This window comes from Cyprinodon tularosa, unplaced genomic scaffold (genome assembly GCF_016077235.1).
Source record: "Cyprinodon tularosa strain WSP-4 unplaced genomic scaffold, ASM1607723v1 ctg430, whole genome shotgun sequence".
NCBI classification, from domain to species: domain Eukaryota; kingdom Metazoa; phylum Chordata; class Actinopteri; order Cyprinodontiformes; family Cyprinodontidae; genus Cyprinodon; species Cyprinodon tularosa.
Genome location: NW_024039153.1, coordinates 459,345 through 479,549, shown reverse-complemented (window position 1 = coordinate 479,549; position 20,205 = coordinate 459,345). Strand labels below are relative to the sequence as shown.

At 37.9% G+C, this 20,205-nt stretch overlaps 1 protein-coding gene across 1 annotated transcript; it reads right to left on the bottom strand.

Annotated features, from left to right (window-relative positions):
- Positions 1-580: 580 nt before the first annotated feature.
- On the bottom strand, positions 581-19,030 carry oct2 (organic cation transporter 2). Its single transcript, XM_038299587.1, has 12 exons — positions 18,949-19,030; positions 10,521-10,933; positions 6,487-6,590; positions 6,236-6,390; positions 4,355-4,523; positions 4,150-4,267; positions 3,973-4,076; positions 3,632-3,846; positions 3,437-3,545; positions 1,610-1,722; positions 1,433-1,532; positions 581-1,130 (listed from the first exon to the last, which is right to left on the bottom strand). The coding sequence occupies exons 2-12, from the start codon at positions 10,917-10,919 to the stop codon at positions 1,073-1,075; spliced, it is 1,644 nt and encodes a 547-aa protein (XP_038155515.1). The 5' UTR covers positions 10,920-10,933; positions 18,949-19,030; the 3' UTR covers positions 581-1,072.
- Between the last annotated feature and the right edge of the window lie 1,175 nt (positions 19,031-20,205).

The following is a 20,205-nucleotide window of genomic DNA, read 5'->3' as shown; positions in this document are numbered from 1 at the left end:
TCGGGGTGGGACAGTATCATCTGGAGACCCTGAAGGCTTCAAGTGACCCACAATCTCCTGCACAAAAGGCAGGGTCACAGGTTCAAACATGTCAAACACAGCAGAGCAGGGGACAAACACCGAAGGATCAGAAGCAGGAGGTGAAATAAGTGCTCTGGTAGAAGTGACTTTATCAATAAAGTAGTGAAGAAAGTTCTCACACACAGCAGGGGAGGCCTCAATTACAGTCTGAGGTGCATTCAGAGCAGAGTTGATAACTTTAAACAACACACAAGGCTTACCACAGTTTAAAAGAACAATATCGGAAAAAAATATAAATATCTCCACATGATCCGTTCAAGTCCTCATCTGGAAAACCAAGTGACAGTCCACTCCTTTACTCCTCAGGGTCCAACGTATGTCTACCTGTCCACTCTCCAACGAGTTCCCTCTTCTCTGGATTAAACCCCCACAAACTGGATTCAAGGATTAACAAAGAGCCCCCCAAACGTGAGTTTCTCTCCAGCATATTCAAGCCTAAGTCATTTTTCCTACAGTCCCTGAACTGATCACTGTGATCCTTTCCGGTTCCGGTTCACCAGTCTGCTGAGTTCCAGCTTCTTCTTCAGTGTTTTCCTACATTCAATAAACCTGTTAAACTTTTCCCCTTGGCCTCTGAGTGGTTCTCTGCATGTGGGTCAGATCACTAAAACCAATTATGACACAAAGTACTTTTAATACTTGAAATATTTTTAAAAGCAAGAACTTTGTCACTTTTACTTAAGTACAAATGTGATTACTTTTACTAGATTATTCGTTTGTTTATTTGCACTTGTACTTAAGTACCGTTTCTGAGTACTTTTACCTACACTGCTGAGAACAAAGAAGAGAAAGCTTTGCTCATCAGTAACATGTATAAATATATTTTCTTTTTTAAACTCCCATAAATATACATTTTATTGCAAGAAAATCTCAGGTAGAAACATTTGACCACTGCAAACTTAGGAAACACAAATCTGCAGAAAAATCCAAACCACAAAATGAATGACTGTCTGTACAAAAGGAAAGAAAAATTGTCCTTCTTGTTGAGTCTTCAGTTCTTTTTTACATAATTTTGTTGTCTTCTTTTTTTATCAGATTTCTCTCTTCTCCTGTCAAGAAACCACACAATCCCAAATTAGTAATCAATCTGTCTGGAAAATATGCATAAATCTGTATTTCTTAAAGTATTTTTTTCCTCTCCAGCATACAATGCTTATCGGTTATATTTGTTCTGCATCATTCTTTTTCTTTTATAAATCCATTTGTGTTTCACACTTTCACATGTAAATTAAACTAGATTTTAGATGAATTTTTCTGAGATGAAGCAGAAAAAGTATTCTCCTCTGCTCTGCGATACCTTCTTCCATTATTTTAAGAGTCATTGTCATTTTTTTTTAGAAAGAAAATGTACCTCTTCAGATTTTCTACATCCTCTATGGTTTCTGGCAAGGAAACTCCACTCATTTCTGGCAACAATGTCACCAGAGCACTGTACAGCACTGACATAACACCTTAAACAGACATTGGAGAGTTTATATTTACAGTAAACATCAAGAAACATTTTTAATTCAATAAAATGTTTCTACACCATAGAGAATAAGAGGAAGCTCCTTCCAGATGTTGGCCAGTCTGTACAGCAGGAAGGGCGACGCAATCGCACCGATGTCACTGGCTGATGAACAGACGGACAGACCGACGTTCCTGGCAGAGAACAGGAAGAATATTTTATGGTATTTGATAAAAAAAAAGGAAAACAACCAAAGCCATTGGCTAAAAAACACTAAGCACACTTAATGTGTGCTCAGTGACTCTTTTTAAAGCGATATACTTCCTGCACTGTGGATATCAGCACTGACGCTGATGAGTCTTTATTGATACCTTTTTTCAGTAAAGTAGCTCAAGTATAAGCAAAGTAAAAGTGTATTGTAATATCTTTGGCTAAAGAACTGCATCCATATCACCAAGTATAAAACAACGTGAATGTAAAGCACTCTGCCGCTGCACTCTGGAGCAATGGAGACTATTTAGAGTGAGGAATCCTATCACTATGTCGTGTAACACAATAGAAGTGTCTGGGTTTCTGGCTGAACAGTAAAAACAATTACTTGAAATATTGTGTCAAGTTTAAGCTAATTTGGAGAGGGGTAATTGTTTGCTGAAATCCAATCTTTTTCAAGTGATTATTCATGCAGCTAATCAAATTAGACAGTCATCTGATTGCTGTCAGAACAGTTTAGGACGTCAAAGCAACCCACACGCAAAGAGGGAAAATCTGGATGTCAAATAGCAGCCTACTGTTTACAAAGGTAATAATGGATGCAAAAGTCACTAGAAGCGTTTGATAAAGCTTAGAGAAATAAATATAGTGGTGAAAATACCATAGTCTTTGTGTTATTCGTGTAAATGACAGTATCTTTAAGACATCGTTAAAAATTAGGGAAGGTAAGGAAAACCCTGGCCTTTAGCAGAGCAATCATCAGAAAAGTCTGTGGATATGAGGTAGAAGCAAAGGCAATGATGTTGAAGTTAGATATAATGCAGCATGACTGCAGATATCACATTTATGAGTAAAAACAATCAGAATTTATAAAACCATGAAAAGGTCAGATATGAGTTGCTTATGTCAAAAAGGTCAGTGAGTGTAGCTTTAGTTTCAGTGAAATGCCTTAAAGGGGAACGCCGTCTTACTTTGTGTCTTCAACTCGTTGCCCATAGGAAGACGTTAACCTAATGGAATATCTTCAGAACGGCTCCAAATGACACAAAACTCATATGGTTGAGTAGAACATGATGTAATAACGTAAAAAATCAAGGGCCCACTGTAAAAAAAAAAACTGTGTTCCCCTTTAACATAACATATTTTCTTGGACTGGGTACGGTTCTATCATGTAGCTCTAAAAATAAGCTCCTGGGCGTGCTTTGGTGGTGCGGTGGGGAGGCCTTAGTCCTCGACGCGGGTTATCCAGGCTCGAATCCGACCAGTGGTCCTTTTCAGCATGTCTCTCCCTCTCTCATAACCCCTGTCCTGTCAGCCTACTCTCCATAAAACGAGCCACTACTGCCATAAGAACTAAAAAAAAAAAATAAATAAGCTCCCTAAAAGAGACTCTGTTCTTGATCACATTCTGAATTAATTCTGGGCACCAATTTAAAGCAAAATCTTCTCACTCTTGCAAGTGTCTGAACTAGAGTTTCCCCAAACGCTCAACTATTCTCATTAAATAATGCTAAACCTTGTGGAAAGCCTTGACAGAGATACTATAGCGCTAGGTTGGCATCATGTTGAACGCTTACAATTAAGAATAAGATGTCACTTGAGCACCGACGCTTATGACACCAGATGAATGAATACTTTTGGCAATACAGTGTATCTTGTACATTATATGAGCCGGATGGAATTGAAAAAAAAACACACCTCAGATGAGTCGGGTACATCTCTGTGTTTGCAAAGTTCACAGTCTCAAACCCAATGGCAACAGCAAGTCTGCCAATGATTGCAACAGACTTCCCCAACCAGAAGAAACCTGCAAGACAGAAAACACAGCAGAGTCCATATCCAAGAGCTTTCCTCACCTCTGCAAACAGCTGATAATTGTTCAGAAGTACCTACTGGGGGATATAAAAGGAACAAGAAGACAAGCGATTCCTGCTGTGAGGTTAGTAAAGGCCATTAGAGATCGTCGACCCACTCTGTCCACCAGCAGGTAGAAGATGAGCCCTGTGGGCAGCTCCACCACCGCAGAGATGAAGAAATCTAGTAAGAGATTTCCTCCAGTGATCCCAAGCCGCAGGACCAGGCCTTGAAACACAACAGTGCTTGTGAACCTGCGTGAAAAGAGACTCCAGTAAACCAGCTTCGAGCACCCAATCAACAAAACTGATCTGTTCTATTCTGTAGCATCAATTTTGCGTTTTTGTTTATGAAAAAAAAAGTTCTCTTAACTGACTCACCAGGCATATGTTAAAATCAGAGTGTTTTTTCTTATGTTTGGTGTCCGAAATAAATCCTTAAACGACACAGAAGGTGCTTCCTTCTTTTCCTCCCAAAGAAGTATCTGAAATATATTCCATTAAGATCTTACCATGACTGTTACTACAATAAACTGGATTAACAGTGCTTACGAATACCTCATGTAGATTTGGTGGTAAAACTCTATTGTTACATTTCGCAATGTTTGAAGCAACTTTTATGGCGTCTGTTTTTCTTCCTTGAGAAAACAGCCAGCGAGGCGATTCAGGGACAATCCTTGAATGACAAAAAGAAAACAGTTTTAATTACAGCATAAAAAATGTGAGCTCCTATGATGTTATTTTTGATTAAAAAATGGTATACCAGTAGTATGAGAGAAACAGGAAGCAGGGAAGACTCATAGCCAGCTGCAGGTTCCTCCAGGAGACCAAAAAGTAAGCCAGCCCCGGCAGTATGACCATACCCAAGGAGTAGAAAGTTCGACTAACCATGGACACAAATTTCCTGTTTTCTGCTCCAAAAAATTCAACCACTGTAAAATACGAGTTTAAGAGAACAAGTTTAAATATGCGCAGGCATAAAAACATACTGTTTTTGTTCATTCACACCAAACACGAATGCCGAGAGTGGAGTGAAAGACTTCCACGTTATCTCCATGTTAAAGGTATTAAAGGGGTCATAGAGTGATTATATACAGTAGGGTATTTTAGAAGGGGGCACTGATGCGTATGCACAAATTAAAAAAATACACAAACAGCAGTTGGAGATATTTTCCAACACAGAATCCTCCTTCATGCCTTTAAGGTGCAATCGGGAGGGATTAAATGTGATGGACATATTTCAAGCGAGGTGATTGGTGCATATTGGGCGTTCACAGTTTGCCGGTACCAGTGTTGGTAAAGTTCTCTTTCTACGTGAACTAGTTCAAAGTTCAGTTCACACATTTTAAAATGAACTAGTTCAGTTCATAGTTCATAATTCAAAATTTTGAACTAAGTTCACAGTTCCAAAAAATGAACTAGTTCATAGTTCTTTTTTTTTTTTTTTCATATGTTGCTCAATTACACCATAGCCTACTGTAGAACCACAGACAACAATTATTTTATCAGTTGTAACTCTGAAACTGTGCGTCAGATTTCATCTTTATATCCAGTTTTGAATCCTTATCCAACCAGGGTTTACATTAGCATTGAGGGGACAGCATTTCCCCATTGTTGCTTTAATGCTTTGTTGCTGCCACTTCACTTCACACTAGTAGCAGCTGCAGCTTTCACCCCTACAGTATATTCTCAAAAACATCAGGAAAAATGTGCTGCTTGAATGGTCTTTTTATGAGGAATTATTAAAAGACAAACAGGAAAGTAGTCTTTAAGGTGCAAATGTTTTTTTAATTTTAATATTTTTTTCCTTTTCAGTACATATGCCGTTTCAGATTTGCTTTGGATGTTACTGAAGTGCAGATTTTTTTACTGAAAGCCGGCGGGCAAAGTTTGCAGAGAAATGTCAGATTGTTGCCATCATCCTCACCGACCACCTGGTCATAAAACTGTTTTAAGTGATCATACTGCTGCTTTGTCGCCTCCACGTTCGCCTCCACGCTGCTGTGGCTTCCACGCTGCACTTCGTTTTGATGACGCACGCGGCTGTAGGCTACGACACTGGTAGCTGCTGTTGCCAGATTGGGTGTTTTTCCCGCTACATATTAAGGCCTGTTTACGGTGTGATTTAGCCGGGGTTTCGCCTGGAGGACTCTATAGAAATTTGGCAACCTATTGAATGGAGTTGAACTGAGAGAGCGTGCCGTTTACAGACACCAGAATGAAGTACAGTACGTTCAGTTCACGTTCGCCCAAAATAGGAACGAGTTCATGAACTTTCGTTCAATGAACGCGTTCAGGCACAACACTGGCCGGTACGGTGGACATGCGGCTAGAGCACAGAGACATTTTGCAGTAGTTGAAAAATCTGAAATCTGACAATTTGTTTTGCAATAACCAATCAGGGAAAGGATGTGGTTGTGATGACGATTTGGGGGAGTGACTGGGCAAGTTGACCAAGGTGTCTTAGCAAATTAGACGAGAGAGGAGCAGAATGTCAAGCGGCCGCTACATGATCAGTTTAAAAGGATGTTTAGATAATTTGAGCTGCTTTGTTTGTGTTGACTTCATACTTTTCCTGTTATTATCCTTATATCACTAAAGATAGATAAGAGATGACAGCTGATGATAAACTTCCAGCACCTACCAAGCACATAGGTAGCTGTCCACGCTCCCTTTCCACAGAAACCTTGTAAAAACCGCATGAGAAGCAGTAGTGGGTACCATGGTGACAGACTGACCCCAACTCCAGCAATTCCTAGGCCAAGCATTGAGCCAATGACACATGGCTTTCTGCCAAACCTTCGGGGGGAAAAAAGGACATTTACTGACAACGTACGTATCCTTATAAGATAAAATGTAAAAACAAGGTTGGTATTATCATGAAGCATAACAAACCTGTCAGCAATATAGCTAGTCACAAAAGCTCCAATAAAAAATCCAAAAGCTAGGAACACCTGATTTAAGTCAGCAAGCCAGGCTTTTTCACAGACCAGTGAAAACTAGGAGAAGGAAGCAAATCACAATTATTATTAACATCTATGATTGTGTTTGCATTTAGGATATCATACTACATTGGTTTGCAAAAGATTTCCTACAAAGTTTTAAATAATCTGTTTTTTATTATATAGACCAAAAACAGGGATTATTTGTGAAATGGAAGATAAATCATGCTTTTCAAAGTTTTAACAAAGAAATACCTAAAATGAAGTCACTACCTTTAGAACAAACTTTGCTTCAATTGCGACTGTAAAGGATGACTTTGGTTCATTGGGTAGATTAGTTGTGTTGAGGGAGAACTTTGTTTAGGGACCTGGTCAAGACACTCAATAATTCATCTATTGCATATTGATGTATGAATGTGTGCATGTTTGTTAATCTGGCTTGTTTATAAAGTCAAATTCATTCCATTTGCCAGCTTTTCCCCTATAGTCACGGTTAATTTGACAACCTCTAAATACAGCTCAGATTTCCTTCCAAATCTGACCTTTATTTAGCTCAATTAAGGCCAAAAACTGAAGCTGTGTTCTACTTTGACATGTACATTTATGTCAAAATCTTTTCAATATCTACAGTATATCCAAACCTCAAACCAGGCCTTTTTAGAGTTTGTCATTTCTTTTATTCATTTGTTTGTCATTTGTTTCATTTCTTTTATTCTTGTCTTTTTTTTAATAAAAGAAAAATGAATATTGCTCAGTGTTCTCTCTCACACCATTTATAACCCCTGGGTTTATCCCTCTGTTATCAGGTCCACCTGTGTTTCTCCAAGTCTTTTGTCAGCCTTTTCTGTAAATTTGGCTTTTTATTCTACTAACCAGCAGCAAACTGTTCCTGTCATACCTGGACCCTCTCTGCTGAGCTGAAATCAAGAACTCAACCTTCCACCAGTGATATCAGAAACAAGCACTCAAGAACAGTTGCCAGTTCTAACTCATAAGTTTTTAGCCCCAACTAGAGCAATGGTGATAACTTTAAACACATTAAAGGTAAAGTTTAGCTTAGGTAATCTGTAGAAAACTGATAGTAGAATACAATCCCGTATCACCACAGAGCAGGCCACGTGAAAAGTTGTGAACTAAAGATTCAACAAAAAACTATGGCTGTGTCTGAATGTCCACCATAACCACTATATGGGGCACTATCTAGTGATCACAACATTTTAGATGAGTATCTGAACATCTAGTGGAGAAAAAAGTGTTGGACTCGAAATTTTTCCAGTAAAGTAGTGATCATCCATGGTCACTAGGCAGGCAGATATATCCCATCAATGGATTCAGTGTATTTTCATTATGAGTTCGTATGAAATCGTACGAAAAGTTATGCACCGTAATTGTTTTGGACGTTTTTTTCGTCGTATGCGCATGCGCATCTTACGCACCATTCAAGAACATAGAATTTTAAAAACAATTAGCCCTAACCCTAACCCTAAGATATAAAACAGCAAGCAATGTAGTTAGAGACATGAAGAAGTGATTATTGCACTGTTTTTCCAAATTTTACGTCCGTCTGCGGATCTGCTTTTTTTGTCTGTCTGCCTGCGCATGCGCACTGATCTGTTTTTTTGAGGAAAAACGTCCAAAACGTACGAAATAGTGTGCATAACTTTTCGTACGATTTCATACGAACTGATAATGTGAATATGTTGTTGGATTTGCAGTCACAGCGGCCAGCTGTCGCAACCTGACTGCGGTGACATACAACAAAGATGGCGCAGGCACCGTGCAGGGAGGCAGAGTCATGTGACTGATTGGGACCGAAAAGTAGTGATCATCTGTCCAAACGGTGAGTTACCCGAGTTCACTATAAAGTCCACTATATAGTCCCCGGTCTTCACAGTGAGTGAGGGATCCAGGGGCGGACATTCGGACACAGCCTATGACAATTGTTGTCCAAATGCATCTCAATAATCCAGGTAAATAAATAAATAGTCGATTAAGTCATCTGGTCAGGTTCAGAAGACTTACTCAACCATTTTTTAGTTATGACAATCCAAATGTGTGATCCTGCCTTTTTATTTTTGGTCCATCTATAATTAAACTAGGCCAAGAATCTTGTTTATGCTTGACACATCTTTCAGGTTTGTAGTGCTGCACGGCCAAATTACATTGTTTTACATCATCCGTGCCCCTCCGGGTGGACCAATTTTTCCATATCAAGCATCTAATAAAAATGTGTAACATTTACATGCAGAAAACATGGCAGACCAGCAAAGAGCTCCTACTGGTGACATTTTGCAGATATAAACATACTTAAACATGTCATGAATTAGCCCATAAATATCACCGCTATCAACAGATTGCAAATAATTCTTGGAAACAAATTACTGTCACTCTTGGATTACATCAGAAGGCATTAAAAGGATTTAATCCGATGTTTTTTTTTTTTCTTTGACAGGAAGTGGTGTATGCTTGCCGTCTGTTTAGCACGATGTTTGGTACAGCAGAGAAAAGCCGAATGGAATATAGATGCTGCAAGGTTGTTTCCACCCAATTCAGTGCATGTCAGCTCTGTGTCCAAACATTTCTTCCATTATCAGAACCTGCAGAGCTATAAAATAAGTTTAACTTTTCCTTTAAAATGCATTTTACTCAAACAAAGTAATGAGTATGCATGTTTGTTTTAACATAATGAAAATAATCAAATCAAGTTTGTATCCTTGAGATGGGAATTTTGGTATCCTGAATGTTCTTTCACCAACAGTTGCTCCATCAGGTCTGTCTCCAAAGAATCTGAAGCAGGTAAGGAAAACATCCTTTGGCAGCAGATACAAATTTGCAGTCAGGACAAATCTCCAATCAAAATATGACCCAATATTTTAGCAGTTAAGAATTTTCAGAAGGGGAATCAGAATATTCTCAAGTAAACACAATTTGCCCAGGGTTAGCAGAGCAAAATAGCTGATTTGTTTATCTTCTTTTTTTCAGATAGGAAATCACTGTCAGATGAAAATTTTTAGACTAAAATTTCCAATTTAAGCTCATTTAAATTTGTTTTATCAGAAATTAGCTTTCCTCTGAGCTTTTCTTGGTCTATCTTTAACATGTCCTTTTAAAAAACTTTTTTATTAATCATTATTTACTGCCAATTAGTTTTTTTATTGAGAAATCAAACGTACAGAAGAACCTGATCACTCAGAGCTGCAATAAACTGTAATTTCCATGATCCTGCATTCACCCTTCTTGAACTTGTGTTTTCCATAGAAACTCATGACAGGCTTTCTAATTGCCAGGCAACTTTTCTTTGTAGCCGCTTCATATTTACTCTACAGTCAAACGATGGTTGAATATTGCCATCGAGAATTTGAATGCTTAAGGTTCTATAAACTGACCCTGCTTTAGACTTTGACAACTTTTCCTTGACTCGACTGTATGTTTTTGGGTCTTCATTTAACTTTTTATTCACTAGTTTACTTTTAAATCTTCTTTAGCCTTTAAAAAAACACCTGGATTTATATTGATAAATCCCACAAAAGTTGACTCTACTATCCTTATTACTTCTGGAGGCTCATGCAATGGATTTTACCAAAGTAAAGGGGATAAATAGTAACAGAGGTTTGTGTTAAAATGCTGAAGGAAGATACATACATATGCAAAGCAATGCAGTTTAGTGAAAGAGAAAAGATATGCTTGCTGACTGAAAGGCAAAGATTAGGATTAACTATTAAAGAAACATCTCCATCTATGTATAATAAATGCTGAAGACAATACTTTAGGCTTCCCAGGAAGGTCTAATGGCAACTATGTTTAATTTATTTTTAGCTGAATGTCAGCTTGGTTATGGGTTTCTAAGTATGAAGAACCTTTAACAATCTACACCAACAGAGAATGTTCTTAAGACATAAGCTTTAGTCATTCCTACTGCTACGTATATGTCTCCAAGTTTAGGTTTGTAAACCATTTTGTTAACTGATGGAGTTGAAATGTACCAACCTCAGAGACAGTAGTTTTGTAACTCTTATCAAATATCCATCTCCCATCACACGGCATCGTCTGGGATCCATTTAAAGACAGCTCCCACTCAAAATCATCACATTTGTTGAGGAAGCTGCTCAAGTTCACAGCAAATCTTTGGCAGCGGCAGAAGGATCCAGTCTTTTCGCAGTGGGGGACGGTAACTTCTCGCACCTTAACCTCTGTCCAGCCACACTCCTCCAGAAGCTGCTCAGATCCAGGAGTCCAACACCAGTGATCAGGAGTGTGCCCCAGGAAGACAACTCCAACAAACACAAAAGCAAAAAGTATCACTGGGAATGAACAAAGTATGACTATCTTCTTCTGGAAAGGTCCAAAGTCTCCTATGAGCTCCATGAGTCGGTCCACATTTGCCATTCTTGCTGGTTATCCTGTGTAGTATGAACAGGGTCTGTTAGATCTGCTGCACTTTGATAACGTCAGACTACAAAGAGACTAAAGAGGAAAACAGAACCTTACTACTGTTACACTGTATGGAGATTAAAACTGAAGAAAAACTAAATATTTCACTCTATGTAAAGGAATAACCAAATATAAAGTTTATAGCTACAACTCTCAACAACCTAAACCATCTGGTTAAAGGTGTTGAATTCTTACCCTGTAATGTCCAAAACAAAAGGACGGCACAATATAAAGTAATATCCAATACACAAGAATATTATTAAAAAGCTATTTTATTTGAGTAGCTGCATATTTAAGTAAAATGTTTCATAGAAATCATCTTCCAAAGATTGATGTTTCTCTAAATTAGGATTTACTGCTTAAAACTAATCAAAACACAACATTGAGAAATGAAAATTACGCCAGAAATGTTTGAAACATAAATGTGGGTTTAACAAAAAATATGAGGAACCAGTATGAGACGTGTTTAAGCATATTTCTCTTCCTTTTTTTTTTACTCATCATGGATCTTAGTGTTTGCTTTACAAAAAATATTTTGAGAATATGAAGGCAGCAGATAAAAAGTTAAAAGTAAAATAATGTAAGCAGGTAGGGAGGCAGAAAAGTGCCTCAGCAGGCAGACAGACATTGCTTTTAATAATTGAAAATTCATAACTCATGTCTTGTGACTCACTGACACAAAATAAATGTCATTATTTCAGATTTGAAAGATGAGACACACTTTTTCTGTCCAATTATAATGTATTTTCAATTTTAAATATTCTTAATCAAAATAACATCTTTTTGGGTTTTCTTTTCAAAAGCTTCAAAAAAGAAATCATTATACTAGACTGGACAAATTGTCAGGATTCCGGTCTGTGTGTTTGTGTTTCTGTGTTTGTCTCCCTTCCTCCACCAGGAGGAGCCTGGTTCTGGTCCGCCTCGCCACACACCTGCAGAGGATTACCTCGTTAACGGAGCGCTCTTAAGCTGCTGACTGCCACTACCTCGACGCCAGAGTGTTTGCCAGTTTTGTGTACTCAAGCCAAGCTGAGTTTTGCTGAGTCAAAGTGAGTTCTTGTCAACCTGAGTCTTAATCTTGTTTTTGTCTTTGCCGCTCGGCAGGAAGTCATCCTGCAAACTGGATGTTTCGGACCTCCTCTCCCTGGAAGGATCATCTGAGCTTCAAACTGAGCTGAGGATTTAAACTGGAGGTTTGAATCCACTTCCCCTCAAGAGATCGTTTGAGCTTCACACTGAGCAAGGGATTCATCTCCACTACGACCCGTTCAAGTACCGCAGGAAATCTGAGTGGCAGTTAGCTTCTCTGTTCACCTACAAACAACCGCATTCTGGGTAAACCCTGTCCGCCCTCCACCGAATCAGACAAACACTGGAACTACCGCACACAGACTGGAGTCAAAGAGTCAACAACTTCTCTGGAAACATGAGTCAGCAACCAAATTCTCCTCTTCAAGTTCAAGAACCAAATTCCCTACTGAGCCTGAACTAACCACTGTGTATTCTCCTCACTTTTCAGTTCCGGTTGAACAGTGTTCAGAGCAACACTTGATTCAGCATTATCTCTTCAATAAACCTGTTAAACCTTGCCCCTGGTCTCTCTGAATTGGTTTCTCTGCATGTGGGTCTGAGCTCTTGATAAAACCATGATACAAATGATGCAGATTTCAATTTTCATCAAAGTTTAATGTGTTTTCTGTAGAGTTTTTTTCATCTATAGACGTTATCTATTTTCATTTTCAGTCCTAAAGGGAGCAATTAAGTTTATTCTCCATCCCGAAACCAGCCACAATATTTTGGAGGTGCAAGTCAGCAGAGATCTTCTGCCAAAGGTGGAGCAGCTAATCTCAGTTTTCTTAAATTACATCACATCCGTGGCTGAGCGAATAGCAAGAATCAGACACAGTAACCCCTTTGTAACATCAGGCAGGCACAAACAGACATATTTCCACACAAAAGCATGTTTTTTAATAAGTTTGTAGTTAATGTACATGTAGACAGTACTATAAAACATCTACCTATGCATTAAAAAAGAACTGGTTTAGGGCTGAACAGTTATTTACCTCTCAAAGAGACATTTAAAAAATGACATAGAGCAACTAGCTATTAGCATCGTGCTGTATTATCAGCTGTTTTCAATTTTTTAAAATGTAAAAGTTAATAATAATGTTCTAATGCTGCAACAGTCTCCAAAACGCTGTGACAAGAAGACTCCAAACATGGCACCCAGCGGCCTTTCTCTGATCTACAGGGCTTTCAGATGTATCTCCCTTTCCCCCATGCTCTGCTTCTTTGCTCAAGGGTCCAGAGTAGTTGTAGTGCAGTGTTAGTTGTAGTGCAGTGATAGTGCAAACAGGAGTCAGCTGCATTTGCATGACTTCATTCAAACAGATTGAAAAGTCAGCAGTCAGCTGTGTTGTGCATGACATAATTCTGACCTAGAGTGATAGGCATCTCTTCCGGTCATTATCTGAACTAAGGCTGTATGACCTGCATAGATTAGGTTAAACCAGCATAGATTAAAGGAGGAATATTCTGAAGTTTAACCAATGGATTTCATCTAATTACCAATAACCAATTATTGTCATATTGGTTCATGCCATCTAATGTATAGGAGGCATGCACTGTGGCCAACTGAACACTGAAACTTCATTAAAGTATCACCAAATTTACTAGTTTTGTGATCTGAGTTTTTTTTTTAATTCAGCAATGTTGGTGAACACATTTTGATGAGAAATAAGAATGAAATTAGACTTGTTTTATTAAAGATCTTATTATGATCGGTTTTCTCCTTTTTCCAATTAAAACCTAGTGACCTACAGTGAAATTATAAATGAGGTGAGCTTAACCGTATCATTATATTTTTCATTACAGTTTTGACTGTAAAAGACTAAAAAGTTCAACTTAAACATGATGGCATTTTTTTAGAGTACACATTTAGGCATAGCAAGTACAAATACACTTAGTTTACAAACCTTTAGCATGAAAACATGCAATAAATATCTAATGCTAGTCCAGCAATAACGTTATCGTTCCTCACCAAGTCGTTCAGCAATCCTCTTTCAATATCAAACTGCTAAAAATAAAAAATAAAGTTTTTATAAAGCATCCTTCAGTAAAGTATAAAGTCCTCTGTCTGTTACAAGCAAAGACAGCAAATTCAAGCTGTTCCCTCTGCTCTGTTACAGCTGCTGCATTAGGAGGGTCTATGGGAGGCCAGGATGGCCACAATTCATTAAATTACATTTCCTTACACATACATTTTATATATATATATATATATATATACATATATCTATATATATCTATATATATCTATATCTATATCTATATAGATATAGATATATCTATATATATAGATATATATATCTATATATATCTATATCTATATATATATATATATCGATATATATCTATATCTATAGATATATCTATAGATATAAATATATATATATATATATATATATATATATATATATATATATATCTATATATATATATATATATATATATATATAGATATATATATATATATATATATATCAAGAGTATTTTAAAACAACATATTTTTTATTTAAGTTTTAACAAAGAAACTTTTTGCATTCTTTTTTCCAAAAGGCCCATGTTGAGGCATTACCTTTTGAAAGTAAACAAACCACGCAGTGTTTGCTTTTCTGGGATCATAAGCTTTCTTTTTTTTACCCAGTGTGAAATTCTACATTTCCAACACTATGAAGCAGTCATATATTATCAAAATGGCCAAAATTAAATTTCGTAATATCCACCTCTGACCATTTGCTACATGACTGCTGAAATGGCTGAAAAAGGCTCCAATGCACCTTAAAAAAATACTGGCACAACTCTATACAAGACTGGATGCTACCACAAGGGAGAAAATGAAAATGTGGCCTCCTATACAGAAATACAACAGCCAACAGACAAAGGGCCACAAAATCACATTGGAAATAGCTATAATACCTCAGTCTTCCTCTGCACAGCTGGTGGAACTGTAACACAAAGGCATTCCAGCTGAGTAAGAGAAAAAAGTTACATTTACAGCGACTCAGATTATGTATTCTGAGCTGCTATGGTAGATGTGCCTCAATGGGTGTGAAGCTATTTCCTCACTAAAGCCCCCATACCATGAAACATAAAGTACACTAAGCATTAATCCATGCAGTAAGTCTTCCATTGCCTGCCATTAAGACTTATGAATGACATCAAAACATTGCAGAGGTAGAAAGAAGAAATAAAGCAGATAACACAAAAGATCTACAAAACAGATGGAGGTCTCGAAACAGATAAATAAAAAAAGAGAGAAACAGCAGAAACATGATCACATGATGTGCAGCTGCTCCAGTGACAGTATGGATCATTTTTGTAGGCAAACCTACATAACAGAGTTACTGGATAATTATGCAGGTGACGGTAGCACCTTTAGAGTCCCATGAATGCACAAATGTGCACTCGGTATGTTTTCAGTTCCTGTTATGCCTTTTGAAGACAAAACAATCTATTTCACAGAAAAAAAAATGGGAACGGTACAGCTACTTGTTAGTGAATAAGGCTAGGCTTAAAACTTTCCTTTTTGATAAAGCTTCTAGTTAGAGTGGCTCAGGTTATCCTGAGCTATCTCTATAGTTCTGCTGCTATAGGCTTAGACTGCTGGAGGACATAGGGACCCCTTTTTCATCATTCTGCTTCATTCTATCTCTATTCTCCCACTCTGCAGAATCTGTTAGTTCAATCTCTAACGTTCTGCTCTCTCTGCTTTTTCTCATAGTAGCTTCATCTGGTCTGTTCCTGTTTGGCTGTGACTCCATCCTGGAGAGAAATATCAGCTGTGCTGCTGCCATCAACACCTTTGTTTCTAGATGTTGGAGCTTGGCCTGTTTTCCAGTGTAGTCCTGTTTCTCTGACTGTGACTAACTGGATGTGCTCTCTTCATCCTCTGACATGGGAGCTGCCTTGGAGCTCGTCTGCCTGGCTGTGTGGTTCCTGGACGGGGCCGCCTTTTACAGCTGCTTTTTGTGTCTCTGCTTCTGTCTCCTTGAACCCCAGTCGGCCTCAGCAGATGGCCGCTCACACTGAGCCTGGTTCTGCTGGAGGTTTCTTCCTGTTGAAAGGGAGTTTTTCCTCTCCACTGTCGCTACAAGAATGCTCAATGTGAGGGATTGTATTTGAGTCAATGAGTCGATGCAATCAACCGGTTTTCCTTAGATAGTAAACTTTGAATCAATTTGACTGGATGATCTGGTTGAACTGTAAAGTGCCTTGAGATGACTTGTGTTGTGAACTGGCGCTATAGAAATAAACTGAATTGAATTGATGTTTTGACAGAATTACCAGCTACTAAAGTAAAAGTTAAATCGATAGCGAGCTATGGGGGTTCCAGGGTTATTTCCTCTGATAATGGGACCCATTTTATCAACAAACTGCAAAGAGAAGTGGAAGCTGTTAAAATGATTAAGCATAGATTAGGTTTTAGTTGACCAGTGACCAAAGGTTTAGCTGAAAGAGCAAAGCAGACATGAAAAGACAAACTGCAAACATTTGCCACAGGAACAAAAACCACTATCAAGGATGTCCTTCCTCTGGCCCTGACAGCTAGAATGAGTTCTCCTAATTGTAAAAACAGTTGCTTACCTCATGAGCAAAACTCATGAACACAGCCCAAACGTATCTAAAAGCATGGAAGCAGGCGTGTGAGTCCTTAAAGCAATGCAGGGAGGATGTGACAAGCCAACAAGAAAAATAATCTAAAGATCAAAGAGCATGGCCATATGCTCACTGTAGGAATTATAAGGTTTCCACTCATAGGGCCGGATTTATCAAGATCCAATTTTGCGTGCAGTAATTTGCGCTCGCAAACTGGAATTTTGCGCGAGGGGCTGAACCATGGTTTGCGGGTGATTTAACAAGAGCGATTGCGTAACTGGTGACGGGTGCAAAACTGTTGGAGACGCCCTATTTAAATGACGCTTTTGCGCGTTTTGTGGTTTGCGGCATGGCGAGTTTGGACAGCAGAAAGCGCAAAAGGAAATTTGACCCCATGGAAATGGAGGTATTGGTGGATGAAGCCAATAAACATTTAAGTGAGCTACAGCAAAGAAGTGTGACTGTCACACAGAGGAACGCTACATGTGAACAAATCAGTAATAAAGTAAACGCTGTTGGTGAAACCTTGCGAACAGTGGATGAAGTAAAAAGAAGATACCAGGATATTAGAAGGCGAACCAAAGAAAAAATGGCATATAACAAAACATCTGCGAACAAAACAGGAGGGGGCACAGTAGATGAGATGCCTCTGACCAGCATTGAGGAACAAGTACAGCTGACGCTCTGTGAGGAGCAAATCACTGGAATTGCAGCTCCAAAATGGCAATGCTGGATAAACGATATGTTTTGATGATCGTTTCCTCGTTCATTTCAAAAATTTTCACACGGAGTGAAAAAATGCGTTCTCTGCGTCTCCTTGTTTCATTTCGATGTCTCCTTCTTGCTACAATAACCGCTGCCATGTGTGCGCAATTACGCATACAGACCATTTGCACCTTCTTTTGAAACGTGTTAAATATAGAGTCAGATACCGCTAGCAAAATTGCTTTCAGGTTGGATAAATCACTTTGCGAGTGCTAAATTAATATATTTACATGTTCTCCTCCCACAAGACGCACTTTTGCGTGTAAACGCCCCATATTGCATATTCATTGCAGAAAAAGTACTAAAAGGATAAGAGGCGCTATTTAGCACGTTTTAAAGACCAAATCCTTTTAGCACGCTGTTGATAGATCAGTTTGTACATTTTTTAGCGTGCGCAGTGAAATAGCTCACGTTTTTATACACGCAAACCTTTGATAGATCCGGCCCATAGTGTTACTGAAAACCAGCTGAAAAAAAATTAAATAAGCAAACTAAAAAATGTAATATCAACTCCACTGTGGACTGATTTTCAATTATGTGCAATTTTAAAATGCATAAGAGTGATGGCTACTGGTAAAAATAAGAAGTTAAACCGATTTTTTTTATTTCATTTGAGTATGGGGGGGGGGGGGGGGGGGGGGGGGAATCAAAATTCTGACTTTACTCTCAGAATTCTGACTTTACAATCACTGCACCAAACAAAATCAATTGTTCATGTCCCTTCTGCTTTTTACCCCGTTTTTAATTTCCTTTAACTTCCTCGTCCTCCGAATGGTTGACAATTTGCGCAGCACAATGCAGATGGGAAGTTGACAATGCAGTTAAAGGGTTAAGCACAAATATACATGCATATAATATATGTTACACTTCTTTAAATCTAAGTATGCCTTTTGTGAATCTGCATGCTTGGACTTGTCAATCACTGCTGCATATGCACCTGAATCTCCGCTCTGATGAACAATAAAGGTTATTTATATTTCTAAAGTTTTTCCTTTACAAAAGGTTATTCTTAATCTGACAAACTAACAGTATCTTAACTTTTTTCTATTTACGGTAATAGTATGGCACTAAATCACAAAATATAATAACACAAAACTATTGTTTATCAACAACACTTATGGGCAACAATATTAAACATCTCTCAAATGCAAACACATCAATGGACAGTTTCTATAGATATTTAAATTCACTGTTAATTAAAAACTCCTAAAAACATTGTTTGTCTACGGCACTCAAATTGGTTTCATATTATAATAGTTATACTTCTTTTAGAGCCACATTAAAATTAAATTAAATATACGGATGACGACCATTTTTACTTATTTCATACTAGTGAATCCACCTTGCTGGTGCAGGACACAATTACCCTTATTTGTAATACAAAAACATACATCATCTTCAATCTGGTAATGATATAACACCAGCCAGAGCTGAAGTAAAGAGCTAGACATCAGGAATAAATTAGACAACAGAAAAGTTCAGACACAAGTTATCAGATTGAAAACAGAAGGTGTTTTTATACACTTAAAATTAATCTGTCCAACATTCCCACACTACTAACCTTTAAGTTTGCAGAAAAATGAAAAGAAGGCACCTGAGATGTGGTCTACCGGCAGGCAAGCTTGGGTCTGAGCATCAAACTGATTACCACACCCTGCACTCACCTTGAGAACAGTTCCCTCTGCTGGTTAACTACAAACCAACTCAAATAGGTGCATTATTTATGCAGACAGGACCTTCTTTATTAAAACATTATCAAATTACATTGTTATGTGATTCTATATTCCCATAAAAGGAAAATGAACACTGACTTGACATTTTTAAGCTTAAATACCCAAAGTTAACAAAACTAAAATATGTGTTGCTGATTTCTTCCATCATCATAGATACTATTGCAGGAAAATGAGATCCTTCACTTTCTGTTATGGATAAAATTACTTAATCAAGGTTTTTTAATGAGTCTTGTTCAAAATTGTGTCAAAGTCAGTGTTGCTCTGAGTTACAAAGTTAGTACAATGATTTCAAACCAGGACAGATTGAAAATATTTATGATACAAAACAAACGAAATAGAGTGTCGACATATTCCTGGGAAAAAAAAAGCCGGGACTTGTTCTTTTGCCGAAGCAACTCTGGAAGTGGGAAAGACAAACCTAGTCTTCCCGTGTCCTAAATTTATCACAAACTGAAACACTGTCTATTATATTACCTCTTTAGGTTAAAACAACACAACACAGCTTTACATTACTCAAATAATAACCATTGTTGCGCCGATGCCATTGTTTGGCCCCGATACCGATACCCGATACCTGGCTGTGCAGTATTGGCCGATACCGATACCATAATAATGTAAAATAATTGCCATCATGGCTTTGTCAAGTTGCTGCCTACCTTTGTGAAGCAGGAAAAAAATCTAATACAAAGTAAATCCAGTATAATTTTTCAATAAAAAGTTCTACTGGATAATAAAATAAAAAGTTTTTATTGCCTACCAGGAGTGGGTGACAATAGTTGAATAAACTTATGGCTCTCAAAATGGTATCTGTGCCCTATTTGTTGGTACTCACCGATACCTATACCACCATTTTAGGGCAGTATCGGGGCCCCGTCCGATACTGGTATCGGTATCGGTGCAGCACTAATAATAACATGTGGGTGCACAATTTAGGGGAAATGTCAGGATAGCTAATTCAGGGGGGTCAAAGATAACCATCGTACATAAACATAGATAAAGAAACATTTATCTTTTAAAATAATAACAAGACATTACAAAAGGAAAATATCTCTAAGAAAAGATCTATAAATAACTATATTTACTGA